We start from the raw sequence: 17,206 nt of genomic DNA on the forward strand, positions 1-17,206 counted from the left end.
CGGAGAGACATTTCCTGCTCCTATGCCCACAAAACCCTGTGATTTGCTAGGACATATTCCAGTCCACCGGCCCGGCGAGGCTCAGACCGCGGACTGCCCCGGCCCCATCGCAGCTCCCGGTCCTCTCCGGGCGCTCCCGCCGCGGAACGGGAGAGGAGGAGCCGCTGCCGCTCTTGTAGCCGCCCAGGCACCGCCCCGCCCCCGAACACCTGTGCGGCTGTCCCGGCTTCCCCGCTCCAGGCTCTGTAGGAGAGTCCCGGCCCGTTGCTCCCCGGGCGTGCCGGGCACCGCGCTCCCGCCGCCCTCCGGCCCGGACGCAGAGGCGGCGGCTGCCGTGAGCGGCCCGGTGTGTAACGGGAGGCGGCAGCGGCCGTGCCGTGCAGCGCCCGGGCCAGGCCTGCTCGCTGCCTTCGGCCGAGCTCGGCTCGATTCGGCCCAGCTCGGGTGAAGGAAAGAGCCCAGACTCCATAATTAAGTCAATCCCCTGGCATAAGGGACGATGGACATCAAGTGCTGTGAGCCAAATTCCTCTGTCATCATGTCCAAATAAGAGAAATGGAAATGGAATGATCAACTTCCAGTGCAGTCTTTGGAGATGTTACTGCTTTTCATGGGATTCTCTGAGGTGTTTTTTTTCCCAGCCGTGTGTGATGCCACTTGTTCAGTTAACTCCTCAGTCTTCCTTTTATTCTAGTACCTGAGGGTGAAGGAAGGAGCCTAGACTCCATAATTAAGTTTATTGAGGAATGCATTGTTGAAGTCTCATGGCTCTGGCTCGGTGCCTGCATAATATGCTTGAACTCCTGTGTGTAAATCTGTAAATTGTATTGCTACCTCCCTGAAATTACTGTCTTGTTCTCTCTTTGCTATTCCACTTGCTTCCTTGGTGTGCTGCAGGACACTGCTGACCATCACCACTCCTTCCCTTGCCTAGTTTTAGGAATCTGGATGGGGTGCTTGGCAGAGTCACAGTGGTCACGCTCTGGCCATAGTGGACACATGGATCCTGGCCAGTAGCTGGGCTGCTGTCTCAGACTGCTAACAACTCCAGCATAATCCTGGAGTTGAACAAGTCCTAAAACTGCTTGAGAAAGTCCTGGTAGATGTAGTGCTTGGGATTAAGGCTACTGTTATACACTTGATGGGAATGGCTTATGGGGTTTTTTTTTTGAGGAGTGGGAAATACTTGGGTATTAAGGCTAAGTGTGAAGTAGTCAAAATATGGTGTAGTGAGCTCTCAGCTTGACTGTCCCAGCCTGTGTCACTTAGCCAGCTAAAGCTTTGTGCTTGATTACTATTCCATCTTTTGGAGTAGCAGTAGTGGATGTATTTACTTTTTTTTCACCTTTTGCTTAGATTCACCTCTTCTGAGTAAATGAAGAAAGGGACTATGAAGACGCAACATCTGCCTTCTGTTTTCATCAATGAAGAGAAGGTCATAACCAGGTAAATTATTAAAACCCTGAATATTTAATGAGTTTGCTTCTTTCTTTCAAGTGATTCCACACGTATTCCTTGACAGGGGATCCTGTAGACAGCTGAGTCTGTAGCCACAGCAATCTCTACCACTTAGTTTAAGCTGTCTACAGAGCAGAGCTGGCCTTCACATGGAATCAAATGAACAGAGCATTAAGCCTTAGGGTCTGTGGGATGTGTTCCTTAAGGAGAACAGCCCCTCTAGAGGATTCTGAAATAAAACTACAAGTTAGGGAAGAAGACCTTCTTGTCTTGGACATCTGTTGGAATTGACCCTAGGTTCCAGAGTTGAGCTCAGCTTGTCTGCAGCTTGGGGTTTGGCAGCCCTGGATAGCAGGGAATCTGTGCAGAGAGGCTTTTAGGCTGCTAGCTCTCTGCTGTGGTCAGAAGAAATGTCTCTTTCACTTACTTGTAGAAAAAGCTCAAAATTGCAGTCTAACTTCATTGGTGGGATGCTTTTCCACAGTTCAGTCTCCTTGGGAGGAGTTTTTCCTACTGCTGCCCCAAACTCTGAGCCACCTGGCCTTTAGCTCCATCCCCTTTCTTAGGGAATTGTTTTTCCCCTGGTGACAAGAGTGCAGAAGCTGGAAGGAGCCTCTCTTCTCTCTTCTCTCTTCTCTCTTCTCTCTTCTCTCTTCTCTCTTCTCTCTTCTCTCTTCTCTCTTCTCTCTTCTCTCTTCTCTCTTCTCTCTTCTCTCTTCTCTCTTCTCTCTTCTCTCTTCTCTCTTCTCTCTTCTCTTTCCATGGCTCTTTGTCCTCCCATGGGAAAGAAACTACCTGTGGACTCAGCCAGGGATGGGTCTGCAATGGAATTTATTGTGCTGGAGGAGAGATTTGTTCCTGACTCCTGATGTTTTCCTGTGTGGCCTGGGCAATGCTGGTTTCTCCCTTTCCAAGGAAGGCTGTCAGGGCTTTGCCCAGAGCACTCGGGCAGCAGATGCATCACTCCCGTTCTCTCCAAGAGTTGCTCCCTTTATGCTGCTGTTGTTCCCTTAATTTGGGACACAGCGCTTTTGTCTCAGAGGTAATTCATGTGTGTGAACTTGGCATGCAGAAGCCTTTGGAAATGTACCAGGTGTCCCAGAGTCTCTGGGGCTGTATTCCTCTATGCACTTGCCTGTTCCTGTGGTAAAATGTGCATCCTAGTTGAGACCTTTCTGCATGACTATGGTTAAAACTTTCTTCACCTTGCATGAATGGAAATAAGTGTTTCAAGAACCACTGACATTCCATATGCACTCAGGCTTGCTTCCAATGCAATTTCCAGGCTGTCATCCCTCATCTCTGCCTTGAATCTGCTGTTACACTGCTTCTCTTCCAGTTCTATGCTGCAGTCTTGCTGATGGGGCAAGCTGACCAAAGCTTGTGGGATGATTTGGCTGGCTGAACTGCAGCCTCTCCAGCAAAACTGCCATAAATATTCAGGGATTGTGTGTAGGGCTTGGGCAGGAGAGAGCACAGGTGAGCTGTCCTGGCTTGGTGTTTCCAGATTGCAGTCTGGGGTCTGCTGTGGTTCACCACTGGGGCACTTGGCCTTGCAGTGCATGTTATGTTTTTGGGCTGAGTTGTTCTGCCAGTTACTTGACTTTATTTTCTGTTAATGGCTGTGTTTGGCTGTTGTCACAACAGCAGCTGATTTTCCAGACACCGAGCTCCCACCAGCACCAGGACAGAAGTGGAAACTCACGGGTTCTCTATCAATGGCCACCTTACGACCACGAGGCAGGAAATTTTAGGCTTGGCTTTGTCACCTGAGGGACAGGGAGCCCTGCCCAGTGAGGTGTGCCTCAGGCCCAGGCCGCGGTGTGGCTGTTCCCGCTCCCAGACATCAGTTTTCACTCGGCTTTTGGGGCAGAAACCGAAATAAGGATCAACAGCCAGAGGAGGAGCAGACAAGTGACAGCGCAGTTGCTTCGGAAGTTTAAGGTAAGTGTGCCGGCAGGAGGAAGCGCGGCCGTGCTCTGGAAGCGCTCATTCCCACGTGCACTGCCCCAGCACTGCGGGAAAGGCGTGGAATGGCTGGGGGAGGACAGGGCATGGAGCGGAGGGTAAAGCCCAGAGGGACAATTGTAACGCTGGCGGTGCTGCCCTCCCGCGGACAGCCCCGGAACTGCGGCTCGCCTGAAACAGCAGCGATTATCCCAGCGCCGGTCTGGGACGGGCTTCCTCTGAGCCAGGCGTGTGGAACGATGGGAAGGTTACAGCTACAAGTACTGCTCGAGGCCACTGCCATGCTGTCTGAAACTACTTTTTTTTTTTTTTTTAAGTTCCTTGGAACAATCTCCCACCAACAATGTCGTATGTGGTCAGAAGTAGCTTTGCCCTTACTTTGCATATTTCTCAAATATCTTGATTTTCCATGGCTGCTTAGTATTTAATTTATACTTTAATGGTCTTAAGCTTCCCATTTAACTTGTCTGGAGACTTCACTATTGCAGAATTACTTTGTGTGGTTAGTAAGACCTGTGAGTGTCTCGGAAGGAAAACAACTTCTAGGAGTAACAAGGAAGGGAATTACAGAGCAGGGAGTAGAGTTGTAGGGAATACATTGCAAAGCAAGTGTTCAAAAGCTGTGCTGTTTTCAGAATGTGGCTGTCAGGCACGAGGGTAGGTCACAGAGGTTTACCTTGATGGCAGCACAAACAGCAGATCCACGTGTGAGGGGAGAATAAGCTCTAGGAAGCAGTTAAGGATGCTGCAAGGAAAGCAGGCAGGACAGATCTGGGTTTGCAGTGTGTTACTGGTTTGGGCACATGGGAGCACAACAGTGAGGGCTGGCACAGGGACAGTGAACGTGGCAGCACAGCTTTCTGCCTCATCCAGATCCACTGTCTTTAACTCTTGTACAGACAGGATCCAAATCTCTGAGCTGAGACACACAGGGAAAATGTGCTGAGAATATTTGTGAGTCTGAATGGAATTTATTTTTTTTCACAGCTAGAAAACAGCCCCCATGAATTTGCACTTTAGGTTATCCATGCATCTGGAGGTAAACCAGCCACTGCTGCCTGAGCACTTCAGCTCTGATCATTCTGTGTCTGTGTGGAATGTGTCCCTTGGAGTAGCAGGACTTGTGCCAGGCCTCTGTCCTTGTTTGTGCACTGTGTGTGTGCTGTGACATCTTGCCTTCTCAGGGACCCTTCAGAGATGTCTCCTCTGGAGAGGAAAAGCTGAATAATTTTGTGTATTTCAGCTGACAGCTTTGCATTGCATATGCTGAGTTCAAAGTACTCACTGGTCAGTGGAAAAAGGTTACTTCCATAGCAGTTGACTTTTCCAGGAAAAGGGAGATTTGATCTTTATTAAAGGGAACACCTGAGAGAATAGGAGGGAACTGGGGGAGAAGGAATTTTAAATAGCACAACATTAGGGACCTGTTAGGTATCTGGTCATTGCACTCGAGTCAGTGTGGGATCCTTGTGAGGAAAAAAGGCTCATGTCTGCAGGTGGTAGATGGAGCCCCTGTGGTTGGTTCTGTGTTTTGTGACACTGCTTATACATTCCAGAAAAGAAGCAGCTGAGGAGTAGAGATGTTCCCTTGCTGCACAGGCTGCTGCAGGGGCCCTCTGAGAAGGCTGGCAAATCCTTTCTCATGGATGGGGACGTGGAAGAGATCAGCAGTGATGTATGTATATCCTCACTTCTCAAAGCTCGTGGAGTTTTCCTCAGTGACCACAGCCAGTAGTGCCTTTCTTGTCTTCTCCTTGGTAGGTGGCTCAGTACATTTCATTCCATCTTCCCTTCTTGGAATCCATTCTGCACAGAATAAATGAAGAGGAGGAGCTGGAGATTCAACAGACACAAAATGAGGTGTCACAGAGTCCAGGGCAATCTGTACAATTGGCTCACGAGGAGAACATATGGATGTAGCAGAGTGCAGGTGGAACGCTGTGATTGGAAGGCTGGAGGCATTGGGAGGGTTTGTAATCTTTTCCCTATCCTGCTGTTCTTAAAGATTCCATAATTAACACTGACTACACACAGACTGGGGGCCTCAGAAAATTTGGACCCTCAGGGTAACTTCTCTTTATTTTGTTTGCTGTTTGCTTTCTGGGCCTTTGCTGCTGTTCCCTTGGAAAGGGTAAATGCAGCACCACACGTGGCACCATTTTGGTTCTGTAGCATTTCAGCCACATCAGTGCCTGATGAACCCTTAAAACTTGAGGTGAGTGATGGAAATGCCCCTGGCAAAAAGAAGGATTGTCCCACAGGTGCAAGCCAGAGGAGCTGCCATATTTGTGAGCCTCTCCTGAGTCCAGGAGCACAAAGAGGCTGCAGCAGCCACAGATTTCCAGTTAAGTTATAAAACATCCATGCAAGATGCCTGAAATCCATGGGCTTCAGGCTGGTGGATGCAAAAACTGCTTAAGCTTTGAGCTGCTGTTAGAAAAACATAACTGGAAACCCTCCCACTTAGGAGCTGCTCAGCTCTTAGCAATGACAGGGAATTTATTGCTGAAATACCTCATGCACTGCAAAGTAAGAACTGACTGAACACTGTGGGGTCCTGAAAGGCACCTCAGTGGTTTCTGTAGTTGGAATTGTTGATTGTGTTCCTTCCTGAGTGTTCTGTTTGACGGGAATGGAGGTGCTCAGTGAGAGGCCAGTGTCACAGCCAGGGAGGGCTGGGCCCACGGCCTCCCCAGGGATGCAGTTTGGCTCCTGCCAGCCCCACGCAGGGCACTGCAGCCCCTGCCAGGTCCTTGCTGGCTGAGCTGTGCTCCATCTTAGAGCTCCAGTTACAGAGACGTAAATAAAATAAATCTCTGCACAGCTCCTTGTCCTCCTGCACTACCTGGTTGTCTTCACCTGGTGTCTGTGCCTTACCTCAGCTGCTTTGTCTCAGGCAGGTAACAAATGCTTGTGAGGGAGGAAAGGGGTGTGCAGAACATGTGGCCTCGAAATTGTATGGAGTAAATCAAATTGTAAAACTTTACACTGCCCGAAATACTGCTACTGGGATGGGAATTCAGAAAGTAAAGGTCAAGGTGCTGATATTGAAGCTCCTCAGGTTGCAGCAAGTGTGTTATTTCAAAGTACAGTTTATAATCCTGCCCAGGAGAATGGGTAGGGACAAGGGAGCACAGAGGGCAGAAATAACAATAAGTCATGGTTAAGAGGTAGGAATTAAATAGGCCATTTTTGTCACCATCTGATGTTCAAGACTTGAATCCTTTTCAATTCTCTTGTCGTGCTGAATTGGGACTGAAAACTTTGGGCAGACATAAGTTTGGGGATAGGGCACAAAGCTGGTGCTGCTGGCCAGGATTTCAGGGAGAGGGCAATGGTGCTGTGACTCCTGAGGGGCTGGTTCTTTGTGAGTGCTGTGCTGTCTAAATGAACCATTTCTGACAAATACAGGCAGGAGCAGGGGAAGAATCTCTTCCAAGGTATTCTGGGACACTCAAGGAAACACAGCAAGGACACCCAGGTGACAGAGGAGAGGGAGTCACCCAGGTCCAAACACAAAGCCATTAACCACAGAAACAGTGATCACGGTCCATATCTTACCTGAATTTGTGCATTTGATCTCATTTGCACTTACACTTCATAAGCTTAGGATTTAAAATGCCTTTATTTGTTTTGTTCTGTGACTGTTTGGGATAATATGATAACATTTCCTACCAGAAGGTGGTGGCCACAGCCAAACCCTGAATTTCCATCACTTAGCTTATTGTTTCAGTGGATTTCCTTATGGGGATTCAGCCTCTCTCTGACCTAAAGGTGGGTTTTTGTCACTTGGTTTGCTTTAAATGCTCCCTGTGCCATTTGTGTCCCTTGTCCAGCGAGGCCCTTCCCAAGAACTGCTCAGCTCCTTATGCCGACATCATTTTCTCACTCCTTGGGATGAGCTTGGACCCTGGAAAAAGGAAAATCCCTGGGAGCATCAGTGTCAGGAGGGTGGCTGGTGTGTCTGTGACACGTTCAGCGCTCATTAGGCTGTGACTGCACTCGCGCTAATTAATGGGCACGAGAGCAGCAGGCCGGGTTCGGCCGAGCTCGGCTCGGTTCGGCTGAACTCGGAGCCGATCGCAGCATTGGGAGCTCAGCTCGGCTAGGTTCGGTTCGACCGACCCCGTAATGTTCAGGCTGGTTCGGCTGATCTCGCGTGGGTTCGGCTTATCTAGTTCGGTTCGGCTTATCTAGTTCGGTTCGGCTGAACGCGGTTCCGTCCCGTTCCGTTCAGTTCACCTCAGCTAAACTCGGATCGATTCGGCAAATCCCGGCCAGAGTCGGCCCTTCGGGTACGCTCGGCTGTTCTCGGCCACACTCGGCTGTTCTCGGTTACACTCGGCCGCACTCGGCTCTTCTCGGCTCCACTCGGCCGCACTTGGCTCTTCGGCCGTCCCTGACTCTGCTCCGCGGTGCAATGGCGGCCGCTGGCGGGGCCCCGCTGCCCGGCCTGAGCCCCGTGAGGGGACAGAGCGCTGGCACAGCCGCCTCAGCCCGGGCCACCCTGGCCCTGCCCGGGCCCGCGTCCCCCGGAGCGCGCCCTGCAGCGCAGAACGCGGCCTCGGAGCCAGGAGCGGGGCCAATGCCCTCGGCTCGGCAGCGGCGGCGGGAGGCGGCGGGCGGTGCCCTCAGGTGAGCGGCCGGAGCGGGGCCAGGGGCACCGGGGCACCCACAGCGGGACGGGGCTGCTTTGGGCGCTGCTGCTGCGGGGGACCCGCTGGGGCTGGGACGGGGCTGTCCCGGGCCTTGCGGCTCTCTGGGATCCCGTTCCGTGGAATAAAGCTGGGGCTCGTCCCGGCTGCGGGGGCAGCGCTTTGTTGTGTGAGAAACAAAGTTCCTCCTTAGAATTTTTACATGTTTGTTAAGGGATAAAAGCCAGCGCTGGGAGGCTTGGCTGTTTGCCAGGAGCAGCCGGTTACCTTAAACCGTGTTCTCTAGATTCTGTTCCATTGCAGTGGTGTATGCATATTCATTCGAGTTTGTACATATTTAAACAGTCCTTGGAGTTTAGATGTTCTTTTGCTTGGTTTTAACCTTCGTGCCATCTTGTGGATTAAACCAATAGACTTTATTTCTTCCTGTGGTGCCACCCTGTTTTATTTTCACTCCCTCGGTATATGACAACGAGGGTCAATAATTTTTTCCTTTTTTCTCGGTGCTCTGGTTTCTGTTTCTGTTATCTTGCGTTTCAGATAAGATTGTCCCCAAATGTGGGAAATCACCTAATTATCTTACACCATTTTCTGAGTTCCTTACGTGTAAAAGCATTTTACCATTTCACAGTCTCTATTATGCTACAGTCTAGAATAGTATCTCTTGCACTGCTATTTGTTAAAGCTCTGCAGTGCATACATGAACTGACAGATGATGCTTTATCAAGAGCAGTAGTTACAGACTGTACTCTCTCAGGAGTTTTGTGGTCAATACCACTGTGCCAGAGCTAACACACGAATGGCAGAGGCAATAACTGCATTTGTTATGTTTCACACTGTGCCAGAGCTAACACACGAATGGCAGAGGCAATAACTGCATTTGTTATGTTTCAGGCTGGGCTGGGCTGGGCTCTGTGTCCCGGGAAGCAGCGGGATGGGGGTCCCTGTGCCCACCCCTGGGTCCCAGAGAGAAGCTGCTCCTGTGGCTGCCGCTGAGGGGCGCTGGGAACCCTGAGCAGCCCTGATGGAAACCCATGGAAAACTGGGTTTTGTTGGGTTTGGGACTTGCCATTTCCCCTGCTCCGTGTGTTTTGCCTTAGGAAACAGGAACTGGGCACCGAGACACTTTGTTACCCTGGAAGGGACGAGTTTGTTTGTGTTTATTTCCTGAGGCACCGGAACGATTTGGGTCTCAGCTGGCACCCGAGAGCCTCCTCTGTGTCCTGGGTGGGGTGGTGGCGATCAAAGGGGTCAGAGTTGGGGCAGGAGGGTGGGCAGAGGGGAGAGCAGCGGCTCTTTGGGGATTTGCATCTGGAAAGGGCCCTCAGGTTCCTGCTGGGATCCTGGGAACAGAGCTGGGAGTCGCTGGGCAGTGAGGACGGTGCAGCCGGAGTGCTGGGAGTGCCGAGGCTGCAGTGGCTGTCGCTGCTGCTCTCCTGCTGTCCCATCCCTAGCGCTGGGCTGGCACCCGGGCACCTCCCAGGGCTGGACACCCTCGGGGCAGGGTGGCTTTTAAAGGTTTTAATGCTGCAGCAGCAGCGCCTCAGATTGGATGAGTGTGAGGGTGTCCAGCTCTTCCTTAGGGCTGGGAGCGTGGCCAGGGTGCAGAGCTCATGGTCAGTCTTGTTTACACACTTGGAATAGCAAAATATTTTCAAACAGGGACTTTGAGGAAATAACATAGGTGAGTCTGTTGCAGGGATAGGTACAAGCTGTCTTTATTAAAGATGCACACTGGTGGATGTTTTGTCAGACCCCTCTGGGGACAGGACTGTCCCCAAAGCTTCATTAACCCCTTGTTTCCTGCTGCAGGGCAGGGTGTGCCCCAGCCTGGGGGCTGTGTGGCTCCTCCTGCCTGGAGCAGGGACAGCCCTGAGGCTGAGCCACAGAGGTTCAGCTGTTGGAGCAGCTGGGGAGGGATCTCTCTGTGCCTGGGCATTGTTGTTGCTGCGTTGCTGTCCCAGCTGCAGGGCTCCCTCAGAGCCTGTGCCTGCAGCAGCACCTGGGGCTCCTGTGCTGGGCTCTCAGTGCCATCAGTGCCCATGGAAATGCAGCGCTGGTTTCACTTCCAGCAGCCTCTCTGCTGTGCCACCCTCGGTGCCAGGGCACAGAGCTGTGGGCAGGCCCCATCCCATCTGTGCCAGCGCTGCCAGCAGCACTGCTGGGCACCAAGGGCTGCCTTTGGAGCCTGGCTTTCACACAGGGTCACACGCTCTGCCCCTCAGCATCCAGCTGGATCCTACAGCTGGACAGTTCAGCCAGCAGGGATTGGAGTCAGCCCTGGGGCCCAGAGCAGGTTCTGTCCCACAGAGAGGGACTGAGCTCCCGGGACAGCACAGAGATGTGCTCTGCCCTTGGGGCTGCCACTGAGTGCTGCAGGTGATTGTGCTAAGGGGAACTGAAGCTTTCCTAGAAAAGCCAGCAGCTGTAAGGAGAATCTGTGGAGAACAGGTGCTTGGTGCACTGGCTGGTAGCAGGTCCTGGCCTTTTCTCTTCTTTCTTTTAACCTGTTCTTAAGAGGAGCCCAAAACTGCAAAATCAAAAGGAAGGGGGATGTGGGGTGAAAGTTGCTTTTCATTTTTTGAAGTGTTGCTGTGTATTTTGGTGTGTCAAGTGGCACTACCAAAGCAGCATTGGAATAACCAAACTTTGGGACTCTGCACTTCATTCCTTTAATGTGTTTGTGTGGGTGCAGGAAATGCCAAATCCCAAAGCAATTCCATGTCTGTAACTTCAAGTGCAACATCTTTAAAGCCAAGTGCTCAGTGTGGGTTTTCCACATGGATGCAAATGGTCAAAGGCCTTTCTTGTGTCCCAAAAGCAAAAATCCTTTCTCTGTGAGGTTTTGGAGGGGATTCTCTTTGGGATTTCTTGTGATGCAGCATCCTGAGTGTCCCTGCCTTTGTGCAAAGTCCAGTGGTGAAGGATTGAATGACTGACACGTGGGGTCTGGGATAAAAATGGTTCTGTTCAAATTAGGCAGAGAATGCAATATGAAAAATGAGCTTCCTGTTATTGTCTGAAATAGTCAGGAATAAAAATGCTGGCAAAGGACACGTTTGTGTTTTGAATTGAATTGGTGTCACCTCTCATGGATAAAACCCCATAGGGAGCAATCAGAGCAGAAGTATGAGAGCTGGGATCCTTTGACTTCCACAGTGGACTTAATTTTCTTTTCTCCTCTCTTTCAGGGCAGGAAAAATCATCCAACTCCTCCCATCTTTGCCAGAAGCTTTGGTGTTTGGGCAGCCAAAGGCAGGAGGCCTCAGCACCAGGCTCTGGCCTGGAGGGCTCTGCTCCTGCCCACGCTGTGGGGTAAGTCAGAGGGACACAGGGCTCCTCTTTTGCTCTCTGCTGGCATTACCTGCCATGGGAATGCCATTTGTGCCAGCCCAGCCCCAGCTGTGCCTGCTGGACAAGGGCAGAGGTGAAGGGACAAATGCCAGAGTTCCCTGGGGCTGATGGAGCTGCGGTGGTGGCTGTGCCCTGAGGGGCAGCTTGGGCACTGTCTGTGCCCCCAGGTCTGCTGTGCCCTGAGGGGCAGCTTGGGCACTGTCTGTGCCCCCAGGACTGCTCTGGGGCTCAGGAGCTCTCAGAGCATTCCCAGCTCTGCCAGGGGGGCAGCTGGGGCAGGGCTGGGTGACAGCAGGGGCTGGGGCAGGGCTGGGTGACAGCAGGGGCAGGGCTGGGGCTGGGTGACTGCAGGGGCTGGGGCAGGGCTGGGTGACAGCAGGGGCTGGGTGACAGCAGGGGCTGGGGCAGGGCTGGGTGACTGCAGGGGCTGGGTGACTGCAGGGGCTGGGGCAGGGCTGGGTGACAGCAGGGGCTGGGCTGGGGCAGGGCTGGGTGGCAGCCCCTGCTGGGCCTGGCACGGATGCAGGGGCAGGGCTGGGAGGGTTTGGGAGCCCTGGGAGGAGAATGAGGGATGGTGAGGGCACAGAGCTCAGCCTGTGCTCTGTCAGCACAGCCCTGCAGGGCACTGGCATCTGGGAACAGCTCCAGCTCTCCTGGTGCCAGGGATGGGCTCTGAGGGACCGGGCTCACCTGTGGCTCCCAGGTCAGCAGGAACAAGGGCAATGTGGGGCCAGAGCTGGGGCCCATCAGGCTCTGTTTCCCTCTGGGAAAGCACAGCAGTCTCTGGGCTCAGGTGAGTTTCCTGCAAGTGCTTAGCAGAGCAATCCAGGGAAAAGGGAGTTCAGGAATTGCATCTGCTGCTGGGAACAATGCCTCAGGCTTGCTCAGTTTGTGTCTGTGAGAAGTGGGCTTTGGGCTGGAGAGGGGCTCTTGGGAACAAAAGATGGAGTCAATCCTCTCCAGGGATGTGCAGGGAAGGACTGAGTGGGAGGGAAGGGGAGTATTTAGAAATGATATCAGTATTTCTCCCAAAACTGGGGTGGAGCAGTGATGGGGGTGGTTGGGTTTGCTCTGGGCCTTGTTATTCCTTGTGCAACTTTTAAATTCTGTTGCATGATTTACTGTCCAGTATCTTTCTAACAAAAACTGGCAGAAATTTAGGTTCAGGATTAGAACTTTGGTCCATTCACTGCAGATCTTGCCAAGGCTGGAGGACTGGGGTGGTGGCTGCTCTCAGCAAAGGTGACTTATTAATGCTGTGTCAGATTCCCCTCAGTGCTGGGCAGGAAAGGTGAGGGTTTGGACCAGGAATTCTGCAAACAGGGCCTGTGTGAATCGTGCAGGTACTGACCAGAGCTGCTGCCCTTTGGAGCCATTTTAAAGGTGTGATCATGGAACATTTTGGGGGCTGTTTTCAGCAATCTGGGTTTAGAGCTCCTGTCCCCAGCCCGTTGCTGACCCTGAGACATCTGCTCTGGTTTCAGGCTGTCCTTGCTGGAGCACCCTGGTCCCTGCCGTGCCCTGGGACACAGAGGGAGTCCTGTCCCAGGTGGCCTTGGCACCTTGGCAGGGATGTGGCAGCAGCCCCAGAGCAGCTGGAGGTGAGAGCTGGGTGTGTGAAACTGAGCAGGGCTGACCTGGGGCTGGGGGAAGGGGAGGAGTTTCCATCCCCTGGAGCTTTCTGCTGGCATGGGGCAGCACAGGGAGCAGCATTCATTGTGCCCCTCCATGGGCACTGCTGTCTTGGTGTCTCTGCTGTGCCACCAGACCGTGGCACTTTGCTGCTGTCCCTGCCACTGCCACCCCCCGGGGCTGTGCCCTCCTGCCAGCCCCCACAGGAGCTCCAGGGTGCCTGTGTGCTCTGCTGGGAGCGTTTGCTGGGAATGTGCCTCATCCCTGGGAATGTGCCTCATCCCTGGCAGTGTCCCTTTGTCCCTGGGCTGGCAGCCAGAGCTCGGGGCTGCTCAGGCTCAGGGCTGGATTGCCAGGGCACTGAGAGGGAGCAGCACAGGGAGGGTGACAGAGAGGGGCTGGCAGAGCCCAGCTGGCAGCTGTGCTGGTGCTGCAGGTGGGCTGTGGGCACTGCAGGGAGGGACTGTCCCCTTCCCTAAGCAGCCCTGCAGATCCCAAGGGCTCCTAGAGCAGCATTCCATTCCTTACTTCCCTTTGTGCACATTCATTCTCCCACTTGCCATGAGCCATTCTTTGATTTCTCTAGGAGAAAGGCTCCCAGCAGAGACAGATTGCACTGGAGGCCAGAGTTGTGTTTGGAGCAGGGAGTGCTGAGAGCTGTGTCTGCCTGTGCTGCCACAGCCTGAGCACAGCCTGGGAACAGCCTGGGAAAAGGGACTGGGGCATTTCTGGTGCCCAGTGAGAAGAACACAAACTCAGCCATTCAGCCTGACAGGCCCCTCCACCCAGAGCTCAGCACACACCCTCAGAGGTAAGTCCAGAAACACACAAGAAAAAGGTGACTTGTTTTGCTGTAAAGTTATTTCAAGTTCTTATTAAAGCCCAACCAACATTTGCTCTGGATTTTGGTTGGGTGAATAACGAGCAGTGGGCACAGATGATGCCATCCATGCAGCTGAAAACCTGGTGTAATCTAGAGAGGATACAGGAACTGTTTGTGTAGGAAAATGGAATGTGAGGGGATGTCAGGGGCAGTGAGGTGGCATTTGTGAGGGAATTGCTGAGGTCATTGAAGGGAGCCTGTCCGGTTTATCTCGGCTGTTTGAGGGGCCTGGAAGGGCCCAGAGTGGCCTTGGGGCAGCCCGCATATCGAAAGACGAGAAGAGGCTTCAGTTCTTCTTTCTGGTTTTATGTTTATTAATTGTTTATCTAAAAGATGTTCTTTCAGCCGAACAAAGATCTGCTCAGCAGTCAGCCATGGGCACACTCTCTGCCCTCCCGGGCAGCCACGTATCTTTATACCCTTTGTTACGTGTACAATATTTATCATTTTTCCCCAATACCATCTATTGTTATAACTCGGTGTACTCTTAGTAATAACCAATCCAAAGGTGCCACCGTGGCCAAAGAAGATGGAGGAGAGGAGGAAGAAGAAGGAGGGTAGGACACACCCCAATTCCTCCATCTTACTCCTCTAAACCCCCCTGTACATAAATCCTAAACCCTGTTTCTCACCCTCTAATTAGCTAATCTTTCCACCATTCACCCTGTGAAGCCCTCATCCTTGTCGTCTCCTGTGTAGGGTTAAAGTCCAGCTACCAGACACTTCTGGCAGCATTCCAGGACTCCTGAGCCCCCCAAAATGGTCTCGGAGGCTCAGCATCTCAGGACTGAGATCTTGAGATCCGACAGGAGCCCAGCAGACAATTCCCCTGGGAAATCCAAGGGCCCACAGCCAGGACTCTCCAGGGCTGAGGGGGCAGCCTGGGACTCACTGTGTGCTCCTTCCTTGGCAGCAGCCAGCAGGGAAGGGACAAGAGGATCCCTGTGGGATGAGGCTGGAGAGAGCGAGCAGAGGAGCGGCCTCGGGCTGGAGAAAGGCAAAGGGACCAACGTGGTGTCACCAGGGTACCTGTGAGGAGCAGAATGGACACTTGGAGGCCACATGGAGGTGAGGAGTGGGTGGTTTGGGGCAAAGTCTGAGTTTATCTGCAGGGAAATAAGCAGGGGATATTTAGGAGGGAAAAGCTGAGGTGATGAGCTCACCCACCCTGGCACAAGGTGTGTTTGCACAGGCTGGGGCCAGAGGTGAAGGTCAATCCAAAGGCAGCCCTGCTCAGCCTCTAAATCCCAGGGTAAGTTGTACAGGCTGCCCACTGAGGGATTAAAAAATACGTGAAAATGAAACCAAGAGCATTCATGAGATTCCTGGGAATCCCATCAACTTGTTGTCAGAACTCTCAACGCAGTTTTGAGCTTGGATGACAAGAATGCATTTCTTTATTTGGATTATTCACTGTGTGGGATTTGGGGTTTATTTAGATTTTAAAGCTCTCATGGTGGCCCTGACACTGCTTAGGAGCTGGTAGGAAAAGCAGAGCCAGAGCTCCTGGCAGGCACAGGGTGTTTTCCCCCATAGTGGATTGTGGAGGAATTGTCTGGGACCTGGATTGTCCCTCTGGGTGATGCTGCTTGCTGTGATTTGTGTAATTCCATACATTTAATTCCCAAAACTTCCCAGCCCAGGGGTTTGAGCTGACAGGGCAGGACAAGGATTGTTCTCTGTGTGGGGCCCAGATTTGGGGTTCAGTGTCAGCTGTGCCAGTTCTGATGAATTACACCCAGAGCCCCAAATTCCCTGCTCCATTCCCGCTGCAGTGACCTCCCAGTGCCCCATGGAGTGTGGGCATTGCCATGCAGAGCTGCTGCCTTGGACAGCAGCTGTGCCAGGAGCAGCAGAGCTTCCAAGGAAGCTCAGCAGCAGCACAGGGACAAGGACAGGGTTATGTGGCACAGGACTGGCATTTATAACCCTCACCCCAGTGGTGTCCCTGGGGGCACTGGACAGAGCTGCCTGAACTGAGCTGGTTTCACCCCCTGAGCTCCAGGATGGAGAACATGCAGTCGGTGTTCAAAGCAGGAGAAGGCAGTGCCAGATGTGCTCCCAGCCTGTGCTGGGGCAGCCCCTGTGCCCAGGGGGGGACATCTCTCCCTGCAGAAGCTCAGCTCCTCTCAGAGCCTCAGCAGTGGCCTCTACAAATCCTTTTCCCTCAGGAAGGGGATGCACATCTGTCTGCAGCACACCTCCAGGGGAACCTACCTGTGAAAGCTTTCCTTCACTTGTGCACTTGCAGCTGGATCCTGAAAAACTCCAAACTGCATTCCACTGATTTTCAGGTATCTCTGAGGGCTCCTGCCTGGGATTTAATACCTGTGGGGGAAGATTGCCTGGGCTTTAATGCTGCTGATGGATGATGGCCTCAGGCTGGGGAGGAGGGAAGGGATTTGGGGAGGCTGGGACATAGCTGGCAGCCCCGGCGGTGCGGGGCGCTGTGTTGAACTGCAATGGGGGACCCGCAGAGCGGCTCCGGCCCCGTGTGGGGACCCCAGTGAGGGCTGGGGCACCGGGCTCCGGTGTGGAAGTCCATCCGGAAATCCTTCAGTTTTTGCCTCACAATTGTCATGAGAAAAGGACCACCGAAGGGTTAAAAACTGTTGAGCCAGTTGGGAAAGTCTCATGCGTATTTAGTGCGTTTACAGATGGTGTCTGCAGAACATGCCATGCTGTACTCGAAGGGGCATGCTGCCCTGTTCTGAACAACGGAACTGGACTTTCTTCCAAACTTCAGGCCTGGCTGAACTGAGCTCTGGGGTGGCTCCCCTCCCCTCCAAGAGAAGACCCCTCTTGCCTGTCTTCAGCCACCGTGACGGACCAACAGAGATGCGAATCCCCTCATCAAAGAACCAAGAACCCCTCTGGCACCCCTGGCCACCTCCTTCCAGAGACTGGGACTGTACCCCCTCCCAACTCAGGGAAGGGGGAGAACCCGCCCAGAGTAAACATACCTGGGAGCATTTGGCCATGAAAACAATGGAATAATTGTTTTGCGGAGAAAAGAAACCTCACATTATGTAAAAGTTGTAAAGCCCGGTATGCTTTTATTACGACGCGCGCCGGACGCAAGCCTCCCCAAAAGGGCATGCGTACCCCTGAAGATTTCAGACCTCCTTTTATCCCCCTTCCAAATGCATATGCATACAGTTTCACAATAAGTTCATACATATTCATCTTGCATGACACTTAGCACTAATTCTTCTTTATCGGAGAAATTCCTAGGTCGGGGGCAGATTGACCTCGT

General features: G+C 52.7%; 1 protein-coding gene and 1 long non-coding RNA gene across 7 annotated transcripts; both read left to right on the forward strand.

Annotated features, from left to right (window-relative positions):
- The first annotated feature begins 287 nt into the window (after positions 1-287).
- Positions 288-3,351, forward strand: LOC135447462 (uncharacterized). Its single transcript, XR_010440145.1, has 3 exons — positions 288-515; positions 1,357-1,446; positions 3,106-3,351. It is a non-coding gene; the product is annotated as an uncharacterized LOC135447462 (long non-coding RNA).
- A 4,464-nt stretch (positions 3,352-7,815) lies between these two features.
- LOC135447028 (uncharacterized) lies at positions 7,816-16,942 on the forward strand. Of its 6 annotated transcripts, none has more exons than XR_010439981.1 (7): positions 7,816-8,061; positions 11,273-11,396; positions 12,920-13,036; positions 13,654-13,878; positions 14,864-15,018; positions 16,122-16,244; positions 16,597-16,942. XR_010439981.1 is itself a non-coding variant. In XM_064711708.1 (4 exons), the coding sequence occupies exons 1-4, from the start codon at positions 7,847-7,849 to the stop codon at positions 13,807-13,809; spliced, it is 612 nt and encodes a 203-aa protein (XP_064567778.1). In that variant the 5' UTR covers positions 7,816-7,846; the 3' UTR covers positions 13,810-14,141. The 6 variants fall into 6 exon arrangements, 1 of the variants encoding a protein (XP_064567778.1); XR_010439980.1 differs by having other exon boundaries at positions 16,608-16,942; XR_010439982.1 differs by having other exon boundaries at positions 16,697-16,942.
- Positions 16,943-17,206: the final 264 nt, after the last annotated feature.

The sequence above is a fragment of the Zonotrichia leucophrys genome, chromosome 4 (genome assembly GCF_028769735.1).
Source record: "Zonotrichia leucophrys gambelii isolate GWCS_2022_RI chromosome 4, RI_Zleu_2.0, whole genome shotgun sequence".
Lineage (NCBI taxonomy): Eukaryota > Metazoa > Chordata > Aves > Passeriformes > Passerellidae > Zonotrichia > Zonotrichia leucophrys.